Source organism: Ovis aries, chromosome 20 (assembly GCF_016772045.2).
Source record: "Ovis aries strain OAR_USU_Benz2616 breed Rambouillet chromosome 20, ARS-UI_Ramb_v3.0, whole genome shotgun sequence".
NCBI lineage: Eukaryota > Metazoa > Chordata > Mammalia > Artiodactyla > Bovidae > Ovis > Ovis aries.
The window spans coordinates 3783435-3811396 of record NC_056073.1 but is presented as its reverse complement, the minus strand read 5'-3'; the positions used below and the strand labels follow the sequence as shown (position 1 = coordinate 3811396).

General features: G+C 44.6%; 1 protein-coding gene across 34 annotated transcripts in view; it reads right to left on the bottom strand.

The window, feature by feature from the left end:
• DST (dystonin) overlaps nucleotides 1–27962 on the bottom strand; it is a 524163-nt gene that overhangs the window by 118128 nt on the left and 378073 nt on the right. For all 34 annotated transcript variants that reach the window (XM_060403014.1, XM_060403015.1, XM_060403016.1 and 31 more), the window contains 8 exons: nucleotides 25855–26088; nucleotides 24815–25081; nucleotides 21048–21596; nucleotides 16657–16833; nucleotides 11412–11535; nucleotides 5081–5289; nucleotides 3366–3683; nucleotides 24–190 (listed from right to left, as the gene is read on the bottom strand). In XM_060403014.1, the coding sequence (XP_060258997.1) occupies nucleotides 24–190; nucleotides 3366–3683; nucleotides 5081–5289; nucleotides 11412–11535; nucleotides 16657–16833; nucleotides 21048–21596; nucleotides 24815–25081; nucleotides 25855–26088 (2045 nt within the window). The remainder of the gene's footprint in view (nucleotides 1–23; nucleotides 191–3365; nucleotides 3684–5080; nucleotides 5290–11411; nucleotides 11536–16656; nucleotides 16834–21047; nucleotides 21597–24814; nucleotides 25082–25854; nucleotides 26089–27962) is intronic.

The window sequence follows — 27962 nt, the reverse complement described above, 5'->3', positions numbered from 1 at the left end:
TCAGTTTCTTAAGTGGTGCTTACTTTTCTTTGACAGTGTCCTCCATTTCCTTGAATTTCTTTGACAAATTATTTGTTTTTTCAAAAACCAGAGCCTTATCCCCTGGCAAGCCATGGCTGGAGATCTCCTTCAAGAGATTCTGCAAAACTTCCAGATCTTTCTTCCGTTCTAGCAATTCAGATGTTGATTCCTACAAAACATCAACATGAGATGTTGCTGCAGACACAGAGAACAGACCAGCGGCTGTCAAAGGGGAGGGGTTAGGGAGGGGTGGGGTGGGGGTCTGAGATCAGAGGTAGACTCTTGGATGCAGGAGGACAAACAGCGTCCTACTGTGCAGCACAGAGAACTGTACTCAGTATCTGATGACAAACCACGAAGGCAAAGAACCTGGAAAAGAACATACATGTTTGTATATATACACAAACACCCTTTCACAACAACATGAGAGATGACGCTACACATGGACGTCCCCAAACGGCCAATACTGAAATCAAATCGGTTAAATTCTTAATAGCCAAAGACGGAGAAGCAGTAAACAGTCAGCAAAATAAGACCCGGAGCTGGCTGTGGCTCGTATCCACAGCTTCTCACAGCAAAATTCAGGCTTAAACTAAAGAAAGGGGGAAAACCACTAGGCCAGCCAGGTATGACTTAAATCAAACCCCCATGAATATGCAGCAGAGGTAATGAACAGAGTCGAGGGATCAGAACTTGTAACCACTGTGCCTTAAGAACTATGGTCGGAGGTCCGTGACATTGTACAGGAGGCAGCAAACAAAACCATCCCAAAGAAAAAGAAAAGCACGAAGGTGACGTGGTTATCAGAGGAGGCCTCACAAACAGCAAAAGGGAGAAGAGAAGTGAAAAGCAAGGGAGAAAGGCAAAAGTATATCCAACTAAACGCAGATTTCCAAAGAACAGCACGGAGAGACAAGAAGGCCTTCTTCAATGATCCGTGTATAAAACTAGAAGAAAACCACAGAAGGGGAAACACTAGAGATCTCTTCAGGAGAACGGGAGATACCAAGGGATCATTTTGTCCAAAGATGTGCACAATAAAGGACATAAAGAGTAGAGGCCTAACAGACACTGAAGAGATCAAGAAGAGATGGAAAGAATACACAGGAAAACTGTGTAAAAAGGACCCAAATGAACTGGATGACCACGATGGTGTGGCCAGCCACCCAGAGCCAGACATTCTGAAGAGTGAAGCCACGTGGGCCTTAGGAAGCACTGCTATTATCAGAGCTAGTGGGTGCAACAGAATTCCAGTAAAACTGTTCAAAACCCGGAAGGATGATGCCATCAAGGTGTTGCATTCAATATGTCAGCAAATCTGGAAGACCCGGCAGTGACCACAGGACTGGAAAAGGCCAATCCTCATCCCAGTTCCCAAGAAGAATACTAAAGCATGTGCTAACCATCAGACAACTGCACTCATCTCGCATGCTAGTAAGATCATGCTTAAAACCTTGCATGCTAAGTTTCGGCACTGTGTGAACCAAGAACTTCTAGATGTCCACGCTGGGTTTAGAAAAGGAAGAGGGGCCAGAGATCAAATTGCCAACATTTGTTGGATCACAGAGAAAGCAAGGGAATTCCAGAAAAACATCTACCTCTGTTTCACTGATTAGGCCAAAGAATTTGACTGTATGGATCATAATAAACTATAGAAAGCTCTCAAAGAGATGGGAATACCAGACCACCTGACCTGTCTCCTGAGAAATCTGTACGCAGGTCAAGAAGCAACACTTAGAACCCTGTATGAAATAGCTGGCTGGTTCAAGATTAAGAAAGGAGTGCAACTGGGCTGTCTATAGTCACCGTGTTCGTTTAATTTATATGCTGAGCACATCAGGAGAAACGCTGGGCTGGATGTGTTACAAGCTGGAATCAAGACAGGCAGGAGAAACATCAACAACCTCAGATACACAGATGATACTACTCTAATGGAGGAAAGTGAAAAGGAACTAAAGAACCTCTTGATGAGGGTGAAGGAGGAGGGCAAAAAAGTTGGCTTAAAACTCAACATTCAAAAAACTAAGATCATGGCATCCAGCCCCATCACTTCATGGCAAATAGAGGGGAAAAACGTGGAAGGAGTAACAGATTTTCTCTTCTTGGGCTCTAAAATCAATGCAGATAGTGACTGCAGCCATGAAGTCAGAAAATGCTTGCTTTCTGGCAGGAAAGCTATGACAAACCTAGAGAGTGTACTGGAAAGCAGAGACATTACTCTGCCAAAAAGGGCTGTATAGTCAAGGCTTTGGTCTTCCCAGCGGTCATGTACAGTTGTGAGAGCTGAATCATAAAGAAGTCAGAGCTCCAAAGAATTGATGCCTTCGAACTACGGTGCTAGAGAAGACAACTGAGTGTCTCTTCGGCTGCAAGATCAAATCAGTCAATCTTAAGGGAGATCAACCTTGAACACTCGTTGGAAGGATTGATGCTCAAGTTGAAGCTCCCGTATTTTGGTCATCTGATGCGAACAGCTGACTCACTGGAAAAGTCCCTGATGCTGGGACAGATTGAGGGCAGAAGGGGAAGAGGGCATCAGAGGACGAGATGGCTGGATGGCATCACTCACGCAATGGACATGAACTTGGGCATACTTTGGGAGATGGTGAGGGACAGGGAGGCCTGGCGTGCTGTAGTCATGGGGCTGCAAAGAGTCAGATCTGACTGGGTGACTGAACAACAACAATACATACACACACACACACAAACTGACTTAGTTTGCTGTACAGCAGAAATTAACACAACACTGTAAGTCAACTAGACTTCAGTACAAAAAATAAAAAAATATATAGGATGTTGCCAGATCTTCAAAGGGCACTCCGCCAAGTTGTAGGTATGGACGCAAACGACCCTACTCAGAATATCACAGAACGATCCTGCCTACGATCCAAGTGTAAACCAACATGCAGGTAGGCTGTCTGAAAGAGAACATGGTAAACTTTAATTTAAAAATGCACTCTACGTTCTAATCTGAGTTCTGGAATAGGAAGGAAATGGCAACCCACTCCAGTGTTCTTGCCTGGAGAATCCCATGGACGGGGGAGCCGGGTGGGCTGCTGTCTCTGGGGTCGCACAGAGTCGGACATGACTGAAGCGACTTAGCAGCAGTAGCAGTATCTATGATATACAGAAAATGAGAGATGGGGTTCACTTCTGGGCAATGAGCAGAGGCCTCAAGGAGGAGATGGGCTCTAAAGTTTTTAAAGTAGAAAAGCACGGATCTTTTCCAATCCATCAGCAATTTAAATGATGCCTGTTTATCATTAATTCTGCCCATAAATGTATGAGTTTGTCTTGGCTGCTGATATACTTGATCAGCCTTGTGAGTTCCACAGAAGACATACCTGCATAAACTGAGACAGCTCAGTAACATCTTTCCCAGGTACATCTGCCTCAGTGAGAGCCTGGGTTTTGGCTTCTAAGAACGTCTGGAGCTTTTCGGAGAGGTTTTCAAACCACTCCACTTTGGTTTTGAGCTTCTCCATTTGGGCAAGTTTTTCTTTGTGTTTGTGACTTGCTTCTGAAAACCGGAAGGCTAAGTCCTTCATGCGGGCCTGTAGCGAGGACGCGGTGGATGGGTCGGTGGTTTCCGTGAACCTCTTCACTTTCTCATTCATGGCGTTTATGCTGCTCTGCCGCCCTGCAATGTCCTGCTCCAGCATCTGAAATGAACCAGAGACCACGTGCATCACAGATTGATGTTTACAATGTCACAGACTTGTGAAGATTACTATTCGTAACAACAGAAGCTTGAGCCACCTGTGACTAAGGAAGCTAACGGGAGTGACAGACCAACTGAGGGGGACCCCCAGCCCCAGCCCACCCCACCCCCAGGCCCGCCCCGGCCAACCACGGAGGCTGCAGGCAGCTGGCCGGCTGCCCTGGAGACGCGGCAGGTGGCTGCCACTCTGCGACCCCGGGATCTCCGGCAGCCCAGGGATTAGCCACGCTGCTGGGTTTCCGAAGGCCAGACAAGACTGATCTGATTAACTCCTGGGCAGCAGGCTGAAGCCGGGCGAACAAACAGGGCCTGGCGTGTGAGACGCCCTCTGCCACGAGCGACGCTCAGGAAAGGTACAAGCAGCCCCTGGGCTCCTTCGCACACGTGACTGTGCAGGCACTACTTTCCACGCTGTTATACTCAGGAAACATCTCTTTATGCCTTAAATTCATCTTAAATCGACCCATCTTTGGAGCATCATTACACTTTTTTCAATATAATTTTTAACTGAGATATAACTGACATATATATATATGTTATATAACATTATGTTACAATAATGTTAAACAGTAAGTCAGTTTCAGCTGGACAACATAATGGGGCTCCCCCCACGCCCCAGCAGCTAAAGAATCCACCTGCAGTGCAGGGGTCACGGGAGATGTGGGTTCAATCCCTGGGTCAGGAAGATCCCCTGGAGAAGGAAATGGCAACCCAGTACTCTTGTCTGAAAACTCCCATGGACAGAGGAGCCTGGTGGGCTCCAATCCAATGGGTCTCAAAGAGCCAGACACATGCGCAAATAACACGAAGATTCAATAGTGGGAAATATCGCTAAATGATCACCACAATAAGTCTAGGAAACGTCCATCACCACACCTAGTTACAATTTTTTTTGTTGTGATAAAAACTTTTAAGATCTACCCTCTTAGTAACTTTCCTACAATTATTTTGAATATACCCAATATCAAGTGCTATTTTAGCCAGAGAACCCAACAGTATACAGGTTCAAGTTCCCAGGAAAAATAAGTGTGTTTTTCCCTAAAGAAAATTAGAGGGTTGTGCTTTCTGCCATCTAGAATGAGGCTTACAACTCAAGACTGTATGTTGAGGAGGATATATACATAAAAGAGCAAATAATGGTACACTAACACTTTATATATAGATTCTATGTCTGCACATGGGAAATCCCGGATATATTAATTTTAGGGATGAAAACGTGTAGTGAGGATGAGTGAGGCTTTGAGACCGGCAGAGCATGAAAGCATCCACACTTTTTAAATAACCTGAGATACTGTTTTTCCCCACTGGATAGCGGTCTACTTGTTTGAAGTCACTTACGATGCTTTTACTGATGACATCCTGCAGCGCGGTGGAACTCAAGGGCAGCTGGCACGGCTCCTGCAGGCAGTGCTCCACCCCCGCCATCCAGAGCAGCATCTCGTCCAGGCCGTCCTGCACGCTCAGCGAGCGGGTCAGCGTCATCTGCAGCTTCTCGTTCCGCTCACTGACAGACGCGGACAGGTCATCGTACCTCCCGACAATGTCATCTGGTCCAAAAGAATCAGGGAACGTCAACCACTAAGAGCTCTCTGCCCCATTCCTTTCCAGAATATGCTAAGGAGAATCACAAAATCCCACACTAGAACTGGAAGAAGAAGAAAAGATTTAAGTAGCAAATTCATATTTGCACCAGCAGAGCACCAACCAAACCTGGAAACAGAAAGCAAAGATCCCAGTGGGAAATAAAAAGCTGGGGATGTTTGACTAGTGTATATGAGGGGATGTGGAAACATTTGAACTGTCCCAGAGGAATGAACAAGTTCCAGACAGCCAATCGTTGGAGTACATGGTGGTTTCTCAACGTGACATTTCACAGTAGCCACACCTCATAACTACGTGGGGAAGGCGACGGCTGCACAGAGCCAATTCCAAGGGAAAACACACACTTCCATGGATTTATTCAGAATTCACCTTTACTCAAAAAAATCATTTCAATCTCTGTCTCTCTTGCTGTCTCTCTCACACACACATACACATTTAGGCTCTGTCACCCTTGGCGTCCTCAGCAAAGTATTCAAATGCATAGAAGGTGGCAAAGGCAGATGTTAACAGAAAACAGAAAACAACGAAAATCCACATTAAATGAAAGAGGCTGAGATTATGCTTCTAAGGTTAACACTGAATTTCTTTGATAAATTTAACAGCAGACCAAAAGGGAAGAAAAAAAACAGAGTTAACAGGCTGAGCTATCAGATGAGATTAGTTTCCATTCTGAAGACTTGAGATGCTTAAAAAAAAAACCTTCTGGCTAGTTTTCATTTGTAAATAAAGCTCTACATTTTAACATCCTATATTCTATATTGCAGACCAATGAGAGATTCAAAGAACAATGGTTTTTACTATATTCCTCTCTCCTTTCCTCCCCACAACCTGTGTCTCTGGAAAACAATCATCAATTATGACTTACTGTCCAAGAATCTGCAAAAAATTGTAATGATTTCTGAATGCCATCATCTGATACACTATGACCTTATATTCTTATGTTTGGCCCACAGGATATATTCCGTATAATTTTTGTTTGCTCTAATATTACATCATGAGAAAACAGTTTGACAAGTTTTCACCTGACTGAGAGGTCAAGCCGGGATGAATGAGAGAGTCAGTCATGCTCCTTTTATGAAAACACTAAGAAGGCCCTGGGAAGGGGATGGGGAGGGCACAGTCTTTGATATGCACCAAGGCGCCCAGGGCAGACAGGAGCAGGTTCAAGCTCATGATTCTGTGAAAGTCACAGAGCAGGTCACCCGAACTGCAGGCCACAACTGGCAGGTGAGCCGTTTCTCACATGGGCAGCTTGCCCAGGGCACCATCCTGTCTGTTTAGCCGTGGTAAGTGATTTCCCAAGTAAGGTCACTATTTTAATAAACTTAGCACACACAACATTGTAAATCAACTATATGTCAATTAAATTTGTTTTTAATCAATGCGTAGTTTACTTTGGGACTTAGTAATAAAATATTATCACCAAAGTCTTAATTTTAGTAACTAAAAATTATGCTAGAAAAACGTACAAACAAAATTTACTTTTAGAATGTTACTTTTTAAAGTGGTTGGTTCCCTTAGAAGTCAACTAGATCTTAGAGAAACTCCTTATATCTTAAATATACTTTCACTTATTCCTAGAAAACTATGCCAGAGAGAAGTTTTACTCTTAAAACAATGTAACATATGTTAAATAACGTAACACATATTTTTAAACAAATGCAAGTGAATTATGTACGCTTAACAATGGGGAAAATGTCAAAGTACTTCTTCAAGTCACAGAATTACACATAATAGTCTTTTTTCTCTCCCAAGTCCCTGTACCCAAGTCCTTTCAGCACCAAAGTAACCAGTGCCTGGGACAGAGGAGCACCATGTTGTAACTTCCACTCATATTTTGATCTTATACTTTAACATATTACATTTTTTGTGTCTTATAGCCATAATGCACATTATATGTTAAGACAGTAACATCTGAAATTTATGAATACACATGCATCTCTGAGTATCTATATGCACATGCTGAAAAGTACATGACAAAACGTGTGATCAGGAGACTGTGACTGTCTCTCGAGAACAAACTGGTGGCGACCGAGTGAGTGGGGGTCGGGGAGGATGGGGTCGGGGGCGGTTAGCAGACGTGAGCTTTTGTACACAGGATGGATAAACAGCAAGGTCCTGCTGCATGGCACAGGGAACTGTGCTCAATATCCTGTGATAAACCACAAAGGAAAAGAACATTATCAAAGAATGCATATACAGGTACAGCTGAACCACTGCTGTGCAGCAGAAATGAATATACCGCAATTCAACTAGACTGCGATTCAAAAAGCTGATAAAAAAAAGAAACGGCACTACAGCATTGTTTAAATCCATGAGAGAAATACTGTAACAGAAAAAGTATAAAATTTCATATATTTCTTTCACATTTTCTTGAAACGATGCAGACGTTATGGTCATTATTACTGATATTTTGTCTCCAGGGTTCTTGCTTCTTTAAATACAAAATCATAAATAAGATGAAGCATTTCTTCTTGTGAGTTAGAAGAAGCATATTGTATACAGCTGGAAATAAGTCATCTGAAAAAAATTTTTTTAAAAGGTTCTGAATGTCTGTAAAAACGAAAAAGGTGTCTCTTCTACAGAGTAGTTTTATTTTTTAAATTCATTTTTATTGGAGTACAGTTGATTTACAATGTTGTATTACATTCTGCAGTACAGCAAAGTTTACCAGTTATCCATACCTATACGTGTGTGTGTGTGTGTATATATATATATATGTATATATTGGGCCTCCCTAGTGGGTGACTAACATACACACTCCCACTGTTTTCTAGATTCCATTCCCGTATAGAGAATATTAAGTAGACAGAGTGATTTTAGCAGAGCAAAGCTTCATCCTTCTCTTTACCTAAAATTTCACTTCATATTTTAATGCCAGCTCTGTTGCAGTGAAAGGTCTGTTAATCACTTGCTGTGTTAGGATTTTTCTTTCACACCAATTCAGTTCAGTTGCTCAGTCGTGTCCGACTCTTTGCAGCTTCGTGGACTGCAACATGCCAGGCTTCCCTGTCCATCACCAACTTCCAGAGCTTGCTCAAACTCACAGCCATTGAGTCAGTGATGCCATCCAAACATCTCATCCTCTGTCATCCTCTTCTCCTCCTGCCTTCAATCTTTCCCAGCATCAGGGTCTTTTCCAATGTGTCAGTTCTTTGCATCACATGACCAAAGTATTGGAGCTTTGGCTTCAGCATCAGTCTTTCCAATGAATATCCAGGACTGATTTCCTTTAGAATGGACTGGTTTGATCTCTTTGCAGCCCAAGGGACTCTCAAGAGTCTTCTCCAACACCACAGTTCAAAAGCATCAATTCTTCGGCGCTCAGCTTTCCTTATGGTCCAACTCTCACATCCACACATGACCACTGGAAAACTATAGCTTTGACTAGACGGACCTTTGTTGGCAAAGTAATGTCTCTGCTTTTTAATATGCTGTCCAGGTTAGTCATAGCTTTTCTTCCAAGGAGCAAGCATCTTTTAATTTTACGGCTGCAGTCACCATCTGGAGTGATTTTGGAGCCCCCCAAAAACAAAGTCTGTCACTGTTTCCATTGTTTCCCCATCTATTTGCCATGAAGTGACAGGACCAGATGCCATGATCTTAGTTTTCTGAATGTTGAGTTTTAAGCCAACTTTTTCACTCTCCTCTTTCACTTTCATCAAGAAGCTCTTTAGTTCTTCACTTTCTTCCATAAGGGTGGTGTCATCTGCAAATCTGAGGTTATTAATATTTCTCCCTGCAATCTTGATTCCAGCTTGTGCTTCATCCAGGCTGGCATTTCACATGATGCACACTGCATACAAGTTAAATAAGCAGGGTGACAATATACAGCCTTGACATACTCCCTTCCCTATTTAGAACCAGTCTGTTGTTCCAGGTCCAGTTCTAACTGTTGCTTCTTGACCTGCATACAGATTTCCCAGGAGGAAGGTCAGGTGTCTGGTATTCCCATCTCTTAAAGAATTTTCCACAGTTTGTTGTGATCCACACAGTCAAAGGCTTTGGTGTAGTCAATAAAGCAAAAATGTTTTTCTGAAATTCTCTTGTTTTTTTCTATGATCCAAAGGATGTTGGCAATTTGATCTCTGGTTCCTCTACCTTTTCTAAATCCACCTTGAACACCAAGAAATGTTCACACCAAGAAATACCCAGCAATGTCAAACAACACATTAAATACAGGAAAAGCAGCAAAGTCAAAACAAAAAATACAGTGACAATAAGTGCCGTTAACCGATAATCTACGGTGCAGTTAAACTAAACACTGCGAGCAGATACCAAGGGTAGCATAACAGCTCTGTCCTCAAGAAAGTCACCATCTACTGTGAGAGGATGCACAAGGATCACTGCAACTGAACAGAGTTTCCAGGACCACGAAAGACCCCAGGAGAGGAGAAGCGGGAACATTTCAACCTCCTATCACTGAGCCCCCACTCTGACAAGACTTCTCAAGCTTCTCCTCCTGGCCATAGGTTGAAAATCTAGCTCAGCCCAATCCCAACAACCAAAAGAATCTTGCTGGGGTCTACTTTCTCTGATTACTGCACATTATTTCTTTTTCAATCAACTAAAATATAAAATAGAATTTTTTTAAAAAAACCTAAATGTGAGGCTGGATACAATAGAACTCTAAGAAGAAAACACAGGCAGAGCCTGTGAAATAAATCACAGCAGTGTCTTTTTGGATCCACCTCCTACAGTAACAGAAACAAAACAAAAATAAACAAATGGGAACTAATTAAACTTAAAAGCTTTTGCACAGCAAAGGAAACCATCAACAAAGTAAAAAGACAACCCACAGAATTGGATGAAATATTTGCAAATGAAGCAACTGACAAGGGATTCATCTCCAAAATACACAGTTTATGCAGCTCAATATCAGAAAAACAGCAACTCAATAAAAAAATGGGCAGATCTAAATAGGCATTCCCCTAAAGAAGACATATAGATGGCCAAAAATCACATGAAAAGATGCTCAACGTCACTAATTATCACAGAAATATAAATCAAAACTACAATGAAGTTATCACCTCACACTGGTCAGAATGGTTATCACCAAAAAGTCCACAAACAATAAAATACTGGCAAGGGTGTGGAGAAAAGGAAACCCTCATACATTGTTGGTGGAAATATAATTTGGTGCAGTCACTGGGGAGAATAGTTCCTCAAAAAAACTAAAAATAGAGTTACCGTACGATCCAACGATCCCATTCCTGAGTATATATCCAGAGAAAACCATAATTTGAAAAGATACATGCACCCCAACGTGCAGAGCAGGACTACATATGTTAGCCGAGACATGGGGACAACCTAAACGTCCATCAGCAGAGGATCGGCTAAAGAAGATATAGCATCAATACACACATATGATGGAAGATTACTCAGCCATAAAAAGAACAGGGGAATGCCATTTGCACCAGCCCGGATGGACCTAGCGATTATCACAGTGAGCCAAGTCAGACGGAGAGTGACAGATACATGATATCATTTATATGTGGAACCTGAAAATACTGACACAAATGAACTTATTCACAAAACAGAAACAGACTCAGACATACAACACAAACATCACTAAATGGGAAATGCTAGGGGCTGGAATAAACTAGGAGTTTGGGATCAAGAAGTACACACTGCCGTAGAGAAAGTACACAGTCACATGGACCTGCTGTACAGCCCTAGGACCTCTACTCAGTATTCTGTAATAACTAACCTATGAGAAAAGAATTTGAAAAAGAGTACAGATACATATATAACTCAATCATTTTGCTGTACCCCTTGTAAACTAACAAAGTACTGTTAATCAACTATAAAAGTTTTTTAAAAGTTTTGCTATACTGTCTAAATTAAAACTTAAGTATGTTCTTTGCAAACCACACAACCAGTCCCCACTCCCAAGACGCTAACACACCTGCCACGGAGGGCAGGTCTTCGCTCAGACTGGGAGGAGCTGTTCCAGAGTGAGAGTAACGGGAATGTACTAGGAAGCGATGCCTCCGAGTCTATTAGGAGACCTTCATTTAGAACACGCCCACGAGACCAGATGCAAGGACATCGCACACTTACTTACCCAGCGTTTTCTGGATGTCATTCTTGGCGGGAAGGAGAGATGCCCTGGAGTCTAACAACACCTCAGCTGTTTTCTTCAGTTTCTCTACAGCCACCTGCTGACTTGATATCTGTCCCTGCAGAGCCTGGAGAATCAAATGCCTCAATTACACTCAGTAGGACTGAATAACCGATTTGCAGCATGAAAAAAAGGTGCACGATAAGACAAAGTGAAATCGGCCAGAGATATGCCATCAGCAGAAACTGACACCAGAACTCTGAGAATCAGGCCAGGTATAAAGCGGCACTCGGAACCAGCAGCCCTCAGCATCTGCTCACGATAAACAGCCTCAGTCCTGATCCTCAGACACTCCACCCTCAGGCCGAGTTCCCCAAAACCTCCAGAAAACAAAGACAAATGAGAAACAAGCGACAAAAAACCTCTGGGGCCATTTCAGACTCCAGGTAAGGAGATAGTTAAGGGTTCTCAGCACATCCTGACTCAATGCTGAGTCATATTCATTTCCATCAATGAAACAGAAGTTATTTAACATCGAACCAATTTCAAAAAAGCTTGCTGTATTATGAAAGATACAAAGATCACACAGATACAAAGCTCAGCCACTGGATCCTCTGGTCTAAGGCAGGAAGTGGTGAGTGCCAAAGATGAATAAGGAAAGCTGGGTGGGGAGGACTCCCGTGGGGTGGGCTGGGCCGGGTCTGGGGAAGGGGTGGCTCCGGGCCTCCTCCCGGGCTGCACGGTCCCCAGGTGGTGTCTCCCCGCTCCTTCCCATCTGCAAACCAGGCAGCAAGCCCTGACGATTTCAGCTGCTTCACCTTTGTTTAAACTCGGGCTCCTGCTCTGTATTTTTGAAACCACAGGAGGAGGATCTCTCACTTCACTGGAAAAAGCCTCCTAACCACATGCTCTCCCTCCAGTCTCTCCCCCGATACAGTCCCCAGTGCATTTGATGGAAGACACACACCCGGCTTCATGACTCAGCTCTGAAAATCGTTCATGGGTTCCTCATGCTTCAGAATAAGGGGGATACTGGAACTTTCTGTCCATGGCCCACGGAAACCTATTCCTTAGTTGTATCTTCAGTTTCATCTTTATCCACCTCCGGTCCCAGGTGTGGCCCACGACACAGCTATCCCTCAAAGATTCACTCTTCCTGGACCCAAGGCCCCAGCATCTCTACGCACTGACCTTGGCAGGCAACCCTGAGCTTGGCTCTTAACCTTGAACATTCAGCCTGGGGGCCTCCCTGTCTCTTCCCACCCCAGCCTGGGACACGGCCCCGAGGAGCTCCCAGATTTGCCCTGTGAGTATCACTGCATTGATCTGTCTCTTCTATCAAACTGGAACCTCCGTGTGAACTAGGAGTTGATACTATCCAAGTTCTGGTACTACTGCCCCACCCAGCGCTGGTCACACAGCACTGATGGAAGTTTCTGGAATAAATGAGTAAATGAATAAGCAAACAAATGAAGATATAAGGTGTAAGGTTTTAAAAGCTCCTCCTCTATTTTAGCCTCCAACAACAACAACAAAAAGCAAACGTCTAAAGCCGATGGCAAAAATCTCAATTAACTCCCATATCCAAGAAGCTGTGATAATACACAAGTTGCTGCACCTATGTCCAAAGGTTCAACAAAGAAGGGCCAGCTTGGGACCTGCGATCTGAGTACGAGATCCTACAGGTGATCTAAGAGACCAAAGAACCCGCATCCAAAGGGTCATTTTGGGAAATTCTTCCACAGGTTCAGTTGCCATTAACGGTAAGAAATTTCTCAAAACAGGAACTTCACCTAAAATGGACTGAAGTCTAAGCCACACAGACAGCTTAATCACTTCACACAGGTTAATAGGAAATGAAGCAAGTTTAAAGGTACCTCCAAAAAGAGTATTCTTTAGAATGTGAGTTCCCCAAAGTCAGAGACAGGGTTTTAACACCTTGTGTCTTCACAAAACCTAACAGCTGACCTAGCATATAAATGTCTCTGAATGAATGAATTTATGAAAAAGTGATCATGGTTTTATAAAAATATCCTATACCAACGAAGGCCCTACCGACCATCCTAAAACTTGAAAAACAGATTACAAAAAAGCATCTCTTCTTTATCTTTCTCTTCAAAACATCCACACCTTTTCTCTTCATAATTATGTTCAAGACAGTCAATAGGTTTCAGTCCCTAACAAGGTAGGTCCTATCACTTTATGGCAAATAGAAGGGGTAAAAGTGGAAACAGTGACAGATTTTATTTTCCTGGGCTCCAAAATCACTCTGGATGGTGACTGCAGCCATGAAATTAAAGCAAGCATTTAATTACTTAATGCTAGCAAGCATTTCTTGCTTCTCAGAAGAAAAGCTATGACAAACCTAGACAGCGTATTAAAAGCAGAGACATCACTTTGCTGTCAAAGGTCCATAAAGTGAAAGCTATGGCTTTTCCAGTAGTCACATATGGATGTGAGAACTGGATCATAAAGAAGGCTGAGTGCCTAAGAATTGATGCTTTTGAACTGTGGTGCTGGAGAATACTTTGAGAGCCCCTCAGACAGCAGACCGTGAAGGACAGGGCCGCCTGGCAGGCTGCAGTCGCTGGGGTCACAAAGAGTTGGACCCGACTTAGTGGCTAAACAACATGTTACCAGCTTTTGATTTAGCCACGGTAGTAGTTCATAATGCTACAAAACTGCGAACTGAAGCATCCAATGGGCGCCATATACTGCTGTTAACGGACTTCGATTAAATTAAGACACGAAAGCAGCATCCGTGACAGGGAACAACGCAAGATGATGACCTTGGCTTCCAGCCTGGGCCAGAAAAGAGTGAAGTTTACAAAGCCACGGGCACCTGTCCAGCTCACAAAAGTCTCTGTGCACTCATCACCCTTCCCGAGATCAGAGCAAGCCGGGAAGGTCGACGCCATCCATGGGACACGGCCCCATGCCTGGCTCCAAACCCAGGCCTCTACCTGGGTCCCAGGGTCTTGTCTTTCTGTGCTTCATGTGGAATTAAAAATCTCATTTTGTCCACTGACTTTGAAAAGCAGCATTCTAGGCCAGCGGTATCAGACTGCCTACAGGACAGCCAATGGTGATTTGAAAAATAACACTACTAACAGTGTGCTACTGGCCTAAAAGATTTCAAATGAACCCCCTGGGTGCCCCAAATTGTATTCATCATACAACAGAATGTAAGTAGAAGTTAGTATTGAAAACGTAGAAAAGACTGATTATTTTGTAGTAGTCATGTGTCTGTATTATTGTTAAAAGACAAATGATTGCAAGACGTTGTTGGTAAAAGGCAAGAAAGGGAGACGCCTTAGTCCTCATGAAAACGCATCCTCACTACCTGTTGAGATCACCGGTGAGGAAGACATCGCCACGTGCCAGGAAAAACTCTTAATCACACAATTAATTTCTAAAATGATGCTGTGGCTTAATTGGAATTTGTTCTCCTTGGAGACATTCCTCTCTCTTTCTATTTCTTTGGCTGCTTTAAGAGGAGTCTTCTTCCTCTGTACGAACCAAGGAAGTCTTCAGGTTTTAGAATTAATCCACGTTTCTATTTCATTAAAAAGCCATAGCATTCATTTCACTTTTTTTTCCTTTAATTATATTAACACTACTTTTATACAGGATGTAATCAATTTGTTAGTATAGACCTAACTAAAAATGTATTTCTGTTTCATATAGTTTCCAATGCTAAAAATATCTAACTTCCTAATTAAATGAAATACCGGCAATCTTAATAACCATCAGCTCCTGACATTTCCTATTAAAATAATGGCCTTTAAGTCACAACATCTCCTCTGCCAGCATACACTGTCCTTGGACCTGTCATCCAGCAGGGACTGAAAACTTCATTTTGATGGATCTGTTCTCGGGCTTGTGGGCAAGAGAGAAACACACGCGCGCACACACACACACACGCACACACACACACACACACACACATATGCACACGAGCCTCAGGACTGAGAATGTTACCCCTGACGTGGGGAAGCTACATCCTGTGGGGATGACCTGGCTCGGGGCACAGGTAGCGCTGGGTCAGCCCCTGCCGGGGAAGTCACAGGGCCTGCCCTCTAGCCCCAGGCCCTCCCGTCTCTGCTTAGCTTTAAGCTGCCACACTTTACCCCAGGGAATGACACAGCACTCCTCCTGCCAGAAGACACCGGCCTCACGCAATACCTAATGGTCAGTAAAGTCAGTAGAAGACTTGCTTCTCTCGTTAACAGCACAGTGATTTCCGACTCTGTAACGAACAGATGCAACCAAATCTGAAGGGCGGTGGTTTCACTGGCACTAATGCTCACTTTCTATCAAGCTGAGAATAATCTACTGCTATTCACCTGCTAGAAGGAAACACAGAATAGGTTTAAGAAATGAAACTTACAAACTCAAATTGTTTTTCTTCCTCTTTAGGCCTCATGGCCTGGCGTGTGGGATACTAGTCTCCTGGCCTGCCATCCACCTGTGCCTCCTGCAGTGGAAGCATGAAATCTTGACCACTGGACCACCAGGGACATCCCTCAAAATCAGAATTACTGCTCACATGAAAGGAGAAGAAAATTTTTCAAAAGTTCTCTCCCCTTCCATGCGGATTTGAAAATATACCTGAAATGTACGAAATGGGCTGGACTCTCTGGGCCACTGGGGGTGTGGCTGAGACCCCACAATTACACAGTCCCCCAGCAACCCTGCACATTCAAAAGGGCAGGCGGCTTCTCCGAGAAGCGGGCGAGGTGACAACTGAAGTGTGCACCTCTGCGAACCAGGGGGCAACTCAACAGGAGGCCACGTGGAGTGTGACAGTGACTGTCCCCTGGCCCCCATCCACTCGTGGACGCTCATCGAAGGCCCACGGGGGCCCCAGCACGCAGCAGTGAGCAAAGCAGACCAAGGGTCAGTCCTGCGGACCTCAGAGCCGACCAAGGAGAAAGATGGCAAACAAAACAAGGAAGAGCAGACCACAGCTGGTCCAGGCAGGACTGGAGTATAAGCTGTGTCTGGGCAGGAGGAGGTGGGGGATATAAACCATGACCGCAGTGTCAGACCAGCTAAACCAGAGCAGAAGAAGGAGAAATGGACAGACATTGGAAGACCAAGTCAGGAGGCCCATGGAGGGACACGCACACCTGCCTAGACCCTCTCCCCTTGCCCTGCGGGCAGGATCACACAAGTCGGGGGACAGCAAGGTTTCCTGTGGGACTACCGCGGGGCTGGATCACTCCCTCCCTCTTGTTTCTCTTACCTTCATCTCTTCCAGCTGACGCTGCAAGTTTTTAGGGTCCACGGCGATGGGCTCGGATAAGTGTCTGCTGGCTGTGGCCTCACAGGCCTGGAGCCCAGAAAGAAGCCCACACGAGGCGTCCTCGTAGTGCTGGTATTTATCCACCAGGTCTTTGAGGTTATTCCCGAGGACATTGCACTGAGAACCAAACAGAGGAAGAGTGGGAATCAAAATCTGCTACTTCTGTACACAGTCTTCAGGACCTAGGAGACATGCCACCTGTAAGACACCAGACTTCAACCACAGTGAGCAAAACCTACAGAGCAAAGAGTTTCTCCTTTATATGAAGATGCTTCCTCTAACCAATCAGAAAGTCGCCATAAACACGAGGAGACAGACTGCATTTATGCCAGTTCAAAAACATACACACAGGGCTGAGTCTTCAGCCAGACTGAAGGCCCTAGGTGTCAGTCATCAGAGGGGCTCGTCTCACGGAGTTGACACACCAGGCGTAGAGTGTACATCAGACAGAGGGATGGTCTCCGTGCTTCATGGATCGCTTCTCTATGCTGCACAAGACTGATCAACACGAGGAGGGAAGAATCCAGACCAGCAGAAAGAAAAGGCCAACAGCCAACGATGCTCCACAAGCCATGGGGGCAGCCTGGTCAGCCCGTTCAGCTTATACTCTCAACTGGGACAGGTTTTCTCTGTTTTATTTCTTTCGCTGTTTTTAAACAAAATTCTCTTACTGGTCCACAAGAATAATAGAAATGGAAACTGTCTCTTAGCCACTCAGTATTAAAATAATACTAATCAAATATACGTGTAAAGCAAATACTTCTGAAGCAAATTTTAACAGATGAAGATTCCTTTCTCAAGTTTGAGGCTGCAAAGTACTCCATAGTTACAGTTTATATTTCATTTGCTCAGTCGTGTTTGACTCTTTGCCCACCCGATGGACTGCAGCATGCCAGGCCTCCCTGTCCATCAGCAACTCCTGGAGTTTACTCAAACTCATGTCCACTGAGTCAGTGATGCCATCCAAACATCTCATCCTCTATCGTCCCCTTCTTCTCCTGCCTTCAATCTTTCCCAGCATCAGGGTCTTTTCAAATGAGTCAGCTCTTTGCATCAAGTGGCCAAAGTATTGGAGTTTCAGCTTCAGCATTAGTTCTTCCAATGAACACCCAGGACTGATCTCCTTTAGGATGGACTGGTTAGATCTCCTTGCGGTCCAAGGGACTCGGAAGAATTTTCTCCAACACCACACTTCAAAACCATCAATTCTCGGCGCTCAACTTTTTTTATGCTCCTAAACTCACATCCATACATGACTACTGGAAAAACTATAGCTTTGACTAGACGGACCTTCGTTGGCAAAGTAACGTCTCTGCTTTTTAATATGCTGTCTAGGTTAGTTATACGGAGAAGGCAATGGCAACTCACTCCAGTACTCTTGCCTGGAAAATCCCATAGGCAGAGGAACCTGGAAGGCTGCAGTCCACGGGCTTGCTGAGGGTCGCACACAACTGAGCCACTTCACTTTCAATTTTCACTTTCATGCACTGGAGAAGGAAATGGCAACCCACTCCAGTGTTCTTGCCTGGAGAATCCCAGGGACGGAGGAGCCTGGTGGGCTGCCGTCTACGGGTTAACACACAGTCGGACACAACTGAAGCGACTCAGCAGCAGCAGCAGCAGCAGGTTGGCCATAACTTTTCTTCCGAGGAACAAGCGTCTTTTAATTTCATGGCTGCAGTCACCATCTGCACTGATGTTGGAGCCCTAAAAATAAAGTCTCTCACTGTTTCCATTGTTTCCTCATCTATTTGACATGAAGTCATGGGACCAGATGCCATGATTTTAGTTTTCTGAATGCTGAGCTTTAAGCCAAATTTTTCACTCTCCTCTTTCACTTTCATCAAGAGCCTCTTTAGTTCTTCTGTGCTTTTGGCCATAAAGGTGGTGTCATCTGCATATCTGAGGTTATTGCTATTTCTCCCGGCAATCTTGATTCCAGCTTGTGCTTCTTCCAGCCCAGCGTTTCTCATGATGTACTCTGCATATAAGTTAAATAAGCAGGGTGACAAAATACAGCCTTGGTGTACTGATTTTCCTATTTGGAACCAGTCTGTTGTTCCATGTCCAGTTCTAACTGTTGCTTCTTGACCTGCATACAGATTTCTCAGGAGGCAGGTTAGGTGGTACGGTATTCCCATCTCTTAAAGAATTTTCCACAGTTGGTTGTGGTCCACACAGTCAAAGGCTTTGGCAAAGTCAATAAAGGAGAAGTAATGTTTTTCTGGAACTCTCTCGCTTTTTTGATGATCCTGCGGATGTTGGCAATTTGATCTCTGGTTCCTCTGCCTTTTCTAAATCCAGCTTGAATATCTGGAAGTTCACGGTTCACATACTGTTGAAGCCTGGCTTGAAGAATTTTGAGCATTACTTCACTAGCGTGTGAGATGAGTGCAATTGTGAGGTAGTTTGAGCATTCTTTGGCATTGCCTTTCTTTGGGATTGGAATGAAAACTGACCTTTTCCGGTCCTGTGGCCACTGCTGAGTTTTCTGAACTTGCTGGCATATTGAGTGCAGCACTTTCACAGCATCATTCTTTAGGATTTGTAATAGCTCAACTGGAATTCCATAACCTCCACTAGCTTTGTTCATAGCGATGCTTCCTAAGGCCCACTTGACTTTGCATTCCAGGATGTCTGGCTCTAGGTGAGTGATCACACCATCGTGATTATCTGGGTGGTGAAGATCTTTTTGTATAGTTCTGTGTATTCTTGCCAGCTCTTCTTAATATCTTCTGCTTCTGTTAGGTCCATACCATTTCTGTCCTTTACTGTGCCCATCTTTGCATGAAATGTTCCCTTGGTATCTCTAATTTTCTTGAAGAGATCTCTAGTCTTTCCCATTCTGTTATTTTCCTCTATTTCTTTGGACTGATCACTGAGGAAGGCTTTCTTATCTCTCCTTGCTATTCTTTGGAACTCTGCATTCAAATGGTTGTATCATTCCTTTTCTCCTTTGCCAAAGTACTCTGCTTAGAGCCAAAATACACACACCACCTGCTGGTCAAAATGGGTAGTACAGAATTTTATAGTCAGGGCTGCCTGGAAACCACACATGAACTAAGTAAATAACTTTACATTCTTAATTTTTACATTCTTAATATGTATTGTAGAAGTAAAGCAGATGAATAGGACTGATGGAAGCAAGATGAAAATGCCTTATTTTCCCTGCTTCAGTCTTCAAATTTCTTCCTTCTAATTCCAAAACTAAAGTTAACAGGACAGAGTGAAAACTACAGGTACAGATTAAAAAGTTAAAAATGAAATAACCTTACTGCACAGAAAATGAAATCATAAACAAAACAAAGCGAATACCGATGGAGTTAGAGAAAATATTGGCAAATGATGAAACCAACAAGGGCTTAAATTCTAAAACATATAGACGGCTCATGTAACTCAATAACAAAACAAATACCAATTGAAACATGGGGAGGACTAAATAGACATTTATCCAAACAAGACATACAGATGGCCAAGAGGCACATGAGAAGATGCTCAACATCACTAAATATTAAGCGAAATGCAAATTAATATTACGAGGTTACCACCTGGCACCAGGCATAATGGCCATCTTCAAAAAGTCTACAAATACAAGCTGGAGAGGGTGTGGAGAAACGACACCCTCCTACACTGCTGGTGGGAGTGTATACTGGTGCAGCCACCATGGAGAACAGCAGGAAGTTGCCTCAAAAAACTAAAAACAGAGCTACCACCGAATCTAACAATACCACTCCTGGGCATAACATCCAGATAAGCACTCCAACCGCTATGTTCATAGCAGTGCTATTCATGATGGCCAAGACACAGAAACTACGTAAGTGTCCATGGACAGAGACCAACAGATAAAGAAGATGTCGTCTATGTATACAGCGGAATATTACTCAGCCCGAAAAGGAATGAAATAATGCCATCTGCAGCAACATGGATGGAGCTAGAGATGACCAGTGAAGTCAGTCAGGAAGAGAAAGACTAATGCCTTATGATATCACTTGTATGCGGGATCTAAAATATGACACAAAGCTGCCTGAGAAACAAAAGCAGAGCCATAGACACAGAGTCACAGACATAATCCCGGACTCCAAACCTTTCCCTCCCTCTGGGTGCGCGGGAGGGAAAGGTTAGGAGTCTGGATTAGCAGAGGTGAGCTATCTTACACAGAGAGGATTAACAACACAGGACTGGGGACTATATTCAACGTCTGTGATGAACCGTAATGGAAAGAGTATCAGAGAGAAGGGATGCCCGTGTACCACTGAGTCACTTTGCTGTACAGCAGGAATTAACATGACCTTGCAAATCAATCAGACGTCAGTTTTAAACACTGCACTTACCTTCGTGTAAAGGGACCTGAAGCGCTCGGTGGCGCGGTCCAGCCGGCCCTGCACTTCTCTGTGGGCGGCAGAGGTGTCCACCTGGTCCCGATCAGCCCGGCCGCCTCCCTCTCTCCCGCTGCACGACTTGGCTGCCTCCAGCACTCTGTTGCCAGCGATGGTGATGTACCTCAAGTCCCCCTTGTGCGAAATGACGTCTTCCGAGAAGCTCTTCTGCCGCTTGAGCTTGGCCGTCAGCCCGCTGAGGTCGTCGGCGCCGGCCTCCAGGTTCTGCAGGTCCTGCTCTGCCTGCTGCAGCCACTGCTCAAACTCGCCGCAGTCGGCGTCGAACTTGCGCAGCTCCTCCTGCAGGGAGCGCGTCCGGCGCACCGCCGTCTCCGACGCGGCCAGCGCGCTTTCGAAGTGAGCCTTCAGCTCCGTCACGTTCCTCTGCAGCTTCTCCTTCTCCTCTGGGCACAGGTGGTGGCCCTGCGTCTCCAGCAAGGCCTGGGCCGCCTGCGTGGCTGCGAGGACCGCCTGGTGCTGGGCCGCGAGCTCCGCGTGCTGCGCCTGCGCGAGAGCGGCGGGGTCAGGGCGCGGGGTCTGCGGGGCGGACGCTCACCGCCGCCTCCCGCCACGCCGCCCCCGCCTCTCCTCCACTGATGAGCTTCCCCACAGGAGGTGCACGCTCACCTCATCTTAGGATTTCCAGTCTTCTCTGGAAAGGACTTAGGCAAGCACACAGAACAAGTACCGTTTTGAGAAGTTTGGGGAGGAACGGCACAAATTACTCTTCCAACTTGAAAACAAGCACCCACCACCTGCTCTAGGTCGGCTGGTCCCTTCCTCACGAGCCCCCTAACGGGACGGGGAGCGTCTTCACCTGATTATTGATCAAGGAAGTATGATGTTTGCTTACGAAATGATCTTGAAAAAAATACTTAATAGGAAAGAATCTATAATTTGAAAGCATCAAAAAAAAACCCATGAAGATAAGTAGTAAGCAAGAACAATACACATTTGGAGACGCTCAAGAGAAGTCAGAGGAGCATCTTGGAGCTGCTCCTGGGCTGGTGGAGGCCCGGTTTCCAAAGTGGAAAGAGGACAATACCCCATAGTCACAGATACGCTGAAAGGACCACAGGAAGCCACGCGGGAAGAACACTGCCCGCAAAGCCTGGCACACCCAGGGATCCAAGTCCACCCTGGAGGCGGCGCACAAAGCAGGTCACAGGTGAGGGGCAGGTGGGTCACAGTATGCACAGCTACCCGCCCTGGGCCCTCAGGGCAGCTGCGCAGGCCTCAGGAGGCCAGGAGCCCTTCCTCTCCAGCCATAAGCAGCTTCTTCCATCCACCCCACCATGCCATTAAAATGTGCTAAAAAGCATAATGGAAAAGACAGAACTGTATAAAGTGCACACACACGTATAGCCAGACCACTTTCCTGTACCACAGAAACTAACACAACACTGTAAATCAACTACGCTTCAATTTTTAAAATGTGTGACAATCCTTTGGGGCCATTTCTGCATTTCTTGTGATGACTTACTTGAAGCCAGACGTCTGATCCTAACCACTTCCAAACCCCCTCTGGGACCTGACTGTCCCCGCCCCGACCAGGCACCTGGCCTCCACCTCTACCCACCCCCACCCGCGGGCACGCTGAGACCCCTTTCTCCAGCTGCTCTCCTGTCTGGCTCCAGCTCTACCCCCAAATACTTGCCTGGCAACCCCCATCTCCCCTAAGTCTTGCCACAAATCTCCCTCCCCTGTCTGGCCCTTCTCTGATGATCCTATTAACCCTGAAGGAGGGCCCCAACCCCACACTCCCCACCCATACCCAACTCAACTCAGTAGGAAGTCGGCCTCCCAGCACCCACAGAATGCAGATGGTTACTGCCTGCCCAGTCATCCTCTGCCCTGCAGGCAAGCACCAGGATGGGATTCATTCTGCTCATGACTGACAAAAGAGCTGGCACCCAGGGGCTGAGAAAAGATCACGCCAGTCATCAAATGAACAGGGCCGAGGAGCTGTGGGGCAGCTCATCCTGAAAAGTCTGATCCGAGACATCAGCAGAGAACAGGCTCACCAGTCCTGGTCCCCACCCTGTCTGTAACAACACCTGCCGCGTGGCAGACATATGCAAGGACTTCTCTCTCAGTGACTTTTCTCCCACAAGTGATATCTTCCATACGTGAGTTATAGTCACAGGACGTCTCCATCTGGTAGGTTGGACAGGTGTAATTATACCTATAGGTCACCTGGTCCGTCCTTCCCTCTGACAGATAAGGGGAGACAGACTGCAGGTGGGGAAGCAGCGAGCCCAGGACACGTGGCACAGACAGAGAGCTAGCCCCAGAGCCCTGTGCTCCCGAGCCTCTGGGCCATCTCTCCGCTCTGCCAGGAGAGCAGGAATTTCTGAAGTTCCTCAGGTTCCCATCTTCTCAGCAGTAAAACGTGCAGAAGGGCAAACATCATACTGTGGCCAAAAACAAGGGTTTCCTGAGCAGCACCTGTGTGTCTGGTCCACCCTGGTATTTTTCACTCCTTGGGTAGAGTTCCTACCCTTTCCTGACTCCTCTGTAACTGACTCACAAGGTTCCTTTAGGAAATCGTTACATTTTTCATTTTAAGAGGCAATTACAGTCAGGTTTTGAAATAACCTCTTGAAATTGTGATGTAATGAACACCCCCACTCTTCTTCTGGTTTACTTTCTAATTCCTGTAACAGCAAAGCTTCTCAGAGAGCACTCTGTTCCCAAGACGCCAAAGACAAAGGCTCAGAGGCAAACAGCAGAATCACAAACGTTTCTGAAACCCACCAAAAGCCAAACAAACACTCTTTAAAAACAGCTTTCAAACGCCCCCTTGGCTCCTGGAACAGCGTTCACATCAGCTCTGACTTCCCGCGTGCAGTGAGCTTTCACTCTGCTCCTCCACAGCACCTTCACCAAAACAGCCAAGCTGAGGTCTGCAGAGGACGCGCATGAACGCAAGAGGACACAGCAGGCACAAACTGGAGTTCAGCAGAGGGCCTCACAGCCTAGGCTTAAACCCAGACTCCATCCCTCGCTAGCATCGTGACCTGGCCAAGCCAGCTCATCCTGTAGGTTACTTTTCCCATCTGTTGCTGTTCAGTCGCTAAATTGTGTCCAACTCTTTCGCAACCCCGTGGACTACAGAAGCCAGGTTACTGTGCCCATGGGATTTCCCAAGCATTCCCAAGTATTCCAGGAATACTGGAGTGGGTTGCCATTTCCTTCTCCAGGGGACTGTCCCAACCCAGGGATCAAACCCAGGTCTCCTGCACTGGCAGGTGGATTCTTTACCACTGAGCCTCCAGGGAAGCCTTCCCCATCTGTAAAATGAGAAGAGTAATAATATTAACAATAATAAGCTCATCACCACTATAATTATATTCTCATTTTACAGAGTGGTGGAGAGGACGAAAGGGACAAAGGGATGAGTCAAGCTGGGAAGAGCTCTGAAGCCTGCCTGGACCACTGTCGCCGCTCTATGAATGCTAGCTATTATTGTTATTGCTGTTAATTCCTTACAACTCTGCTTTACAGAGAAGAACCCCACATCTAATGAGGTAGTTCTCATTGCTTTTGACTTGTTTACAATTCTCAGCACAACTTATTCTGACATAATGATGAGCCTAGAAAAAAAGGACTTTACTCTCAAGGGTCCCTGAACTCTGAAGGGACAACTCTTATGCTAAGTTCTTCCTAGCTTTATAGACCCCAAAAGAGACTCTAACAATATCATGTTTGAAACAACGCACCTTCATCTTCTGGTACTGCTGGTTCAGGTTCTCCTCGGTGGTGCCGACATGCCCGTCGACATCCGTGTCCAACAGGTTACCATTAAATTCGTCCTCTTCTCCCATCATCGACTTGCTATCACCCTCTTGAAAGTGTGTCCCGTTCTGCTCAATGATCTGTTTCGGCTCCATCGCTGCCCGTCCTGAGTCTCTGTCGACATTTGCCAACCAGTCCAAGAGGTTTTCGATTTTGGTTTTGCTCTCTTCCAGCTGCTTCGCAGCCACAACCTGGGCAGGAAAGGTCACAATAGGTAACCTTGAACATGGGCCGAGGCATGGGTATTTAGACATTCCGAAAGCAAATAGTAAGATCACTAAAAAATCAGAGTGGGGAAACAAACCAGACCCATGCTGAAAACTCAACATGGTGAAATTAAGCTTACAGCAACTGGTAGTTACTCTGAAGTTTCCATTGTTCTTAAAATACATTCCAAAATCATAACTGATGAGACCTCACACATCGCACAAGTAGAAAGTTCCACAATCCCACTTAGATTTTTTTTTAAAAAGTCCAACAAAGCCTACACACTACTGTATGTAAAAGAAATTAAGCTACAAGAAGGGAATCCCCTGGCAGTCCAGAGGTTAGGACTCGATACTTTCACTGCCGAGGACACAGGTTTGATGCCTTATCAGAGAACTGTGCGAGCTGCGAGGCCCAAAAAAAGAGCTACAAGGATATATGGTCCAGCACAGGGAATACAGCCAATATTATATAATAACTACATACTGAATATAACTTTAAAAGCTGTGAACCACTATGCTGTACATCTGTAACTTCTAAAATACTGCACATCAACTTTGATAAAAAAAAAAATTTTAAGTTCAGCAAGGCCAATTCTTCAAATCTGGTCAATTACATACATGAAAAGCCAAAATTCTAGTCTCTGTGCTAATCATCGCTTTGACCTCCTGACAGCAGGTAACACATAAAGGCCCTGGAGAGCCTCATCATTCTCAACGAAGCCGCAGGAGCGGGCACCACACATCTGGATAAGGACCTTTTCCGTTTCCTCTCGGATTGCTGTCGTCACAACCTTGTCCAGCTCTTTCTTTGACTGTTCCGCCTTTACAGTCAGCTGCTCACACTTCATCTTAGCTTCGTTCAGTTTCTGTTCAATCACAGCCTTATCTTCTCGTGACAGCTTTTCACCACTCTCTTTTAAGAAATTCTCTGTGTTTTTCACTATTTCTGCCAATGCCTGCGCACTTCCTTGCATATCTTTCTGTAATTCCTTTTAACACAGAAGAAAAAAAAATTTAGTAAATTAGTAAACCTATTTAATTCTTTCAAAACCATCATTCTGAAAGTGGGGGTAGGTGTGGGCAGAGGAGAACACATACAACGCATACAGGTTGATAAAGCATATTCAATACCATGTTCATCTGAATGGTTTTATTTAAGTCATGATATTTAATGTAATTTGAAACCTCAAAGAACATTAAAGAAAGGTATAAGATTTGCATGGTTAATAAATGGATGTGGTTTGTAAAACATTGAAAACAAATATTTAGTATATAATCTTTACAAATTTGTACACATCAGATTTGTTTACATTATGTGAGTATATCATAAAAGTTTTTAAATACATGTTAATATTATCAATTGTTTCTAAACATTAATTCTTTAACATCTATCTACTACTCAGAATAAAAACAAATAATTCCCTAAATTATGAGCTAAGTTGTTCCTAAGATAATTTCCAAATAAAGACAATTTTTTCTTCTAAATGCCAGAGTTCTATAAAATATAATGTTTGCTTCTTTGCCCTGGCTGCTAGGAAGCTCAGAGTAAGATCTCTCAACTAATATAGCTTTCCTCTCATTAGATTTCTCTATGTAATTCTTCCTCCTTTTTCACCCATTATAATTTCATTCTCTACACTGGGAGGGATTGGGGGCAGGAGGAGAAGGGGACGATGGAGGATGAGATGGCTAGATGGCATCACCGACTTGAAGGACATGAGTTTGGGTGAACTCTGGGAGTTGGTGATGGACAGGGAGGCCTGGCGTGCTGCGATTCATGGGGTCGCAAAGAGTCGGACACGACTGAGCGACTGAACTGAACTGAAATTGTACTATGTTTAAGTCTTCATGTTATTTTCCTTAAATTATGATTTAAGGCTCCCCAAATTTTTCTGGGAAGCATCTGAATTGAAAGAGACAGTGTTTAGTTGTCCTAGCATCACCAAGTGAAGAGGCTTTTTCTCCTTGTATATTCTTGCCTCCTTTGTCATAACTAATTGACTGTAAGTGTGTGGGTCTATTTCGAGACTCTATTCTGCCCCATTGATTTCTGTGTCTGTTTTGTGCCAACGCCATCTTGTTTTATGGCAACAGCTTTGCAGGACAGTTTGAAATCCAGAAGCAAGATAACTCTAGCTTTGTTCTTTTTCAAGATTGCTTTGGCTGTTCAAGGTCTTTTGTAGTTCCAAATAAACTTTAGGATTATTTGCTGTAGTTCTGTGAAAAATGTCATGGGTACTCTGATAGGGATCACACCGAATCTATAGATTTCTTTGGGTGGTATTGACAATTTTTACAATGTTAATTCTTCCAATCTATGAATACTATGTATAGAATACATAAAATATAAAAATATATTGTACAGCACAGGGAATATAGCCAACATATTAATTTTAAATGGAGTGTAATCTGTTAAATGTTGAGTCACTGTGTTCTGCGTCTGAAGCTAATATACTACTGTAATCAACTATACTTTACAATAAATAAATATATATATAGTTTTTAAAAAGAGATACTTTTCACTGAGCCACTACTATACGGCATTAACTGCTGGTCCCCTGACATATAATATTTAACTCTGACACTAACACAGCAGTGGAAGTGTGAGCAACCAAGTCAGCGAGGCTCTGAGAGCTTGAGTTACAAATCTGATAACACAGAGTCTGGGAGCAGAACCAGGAACTATCTCACAGCGAAGAGAATGTTCCTTCTCCTGACACCAAAATAAACCTTTCTTTATCTGTTACTATTGCTTGTTCCTTGAAGGGAAAGAAAAAAAAATCTCAGAGAACAATGAAAGGAATAAAATGAACCTAAGAAAGACAAAGAACCCAAACTCATGGACATGTCTCCTGATTTGTGA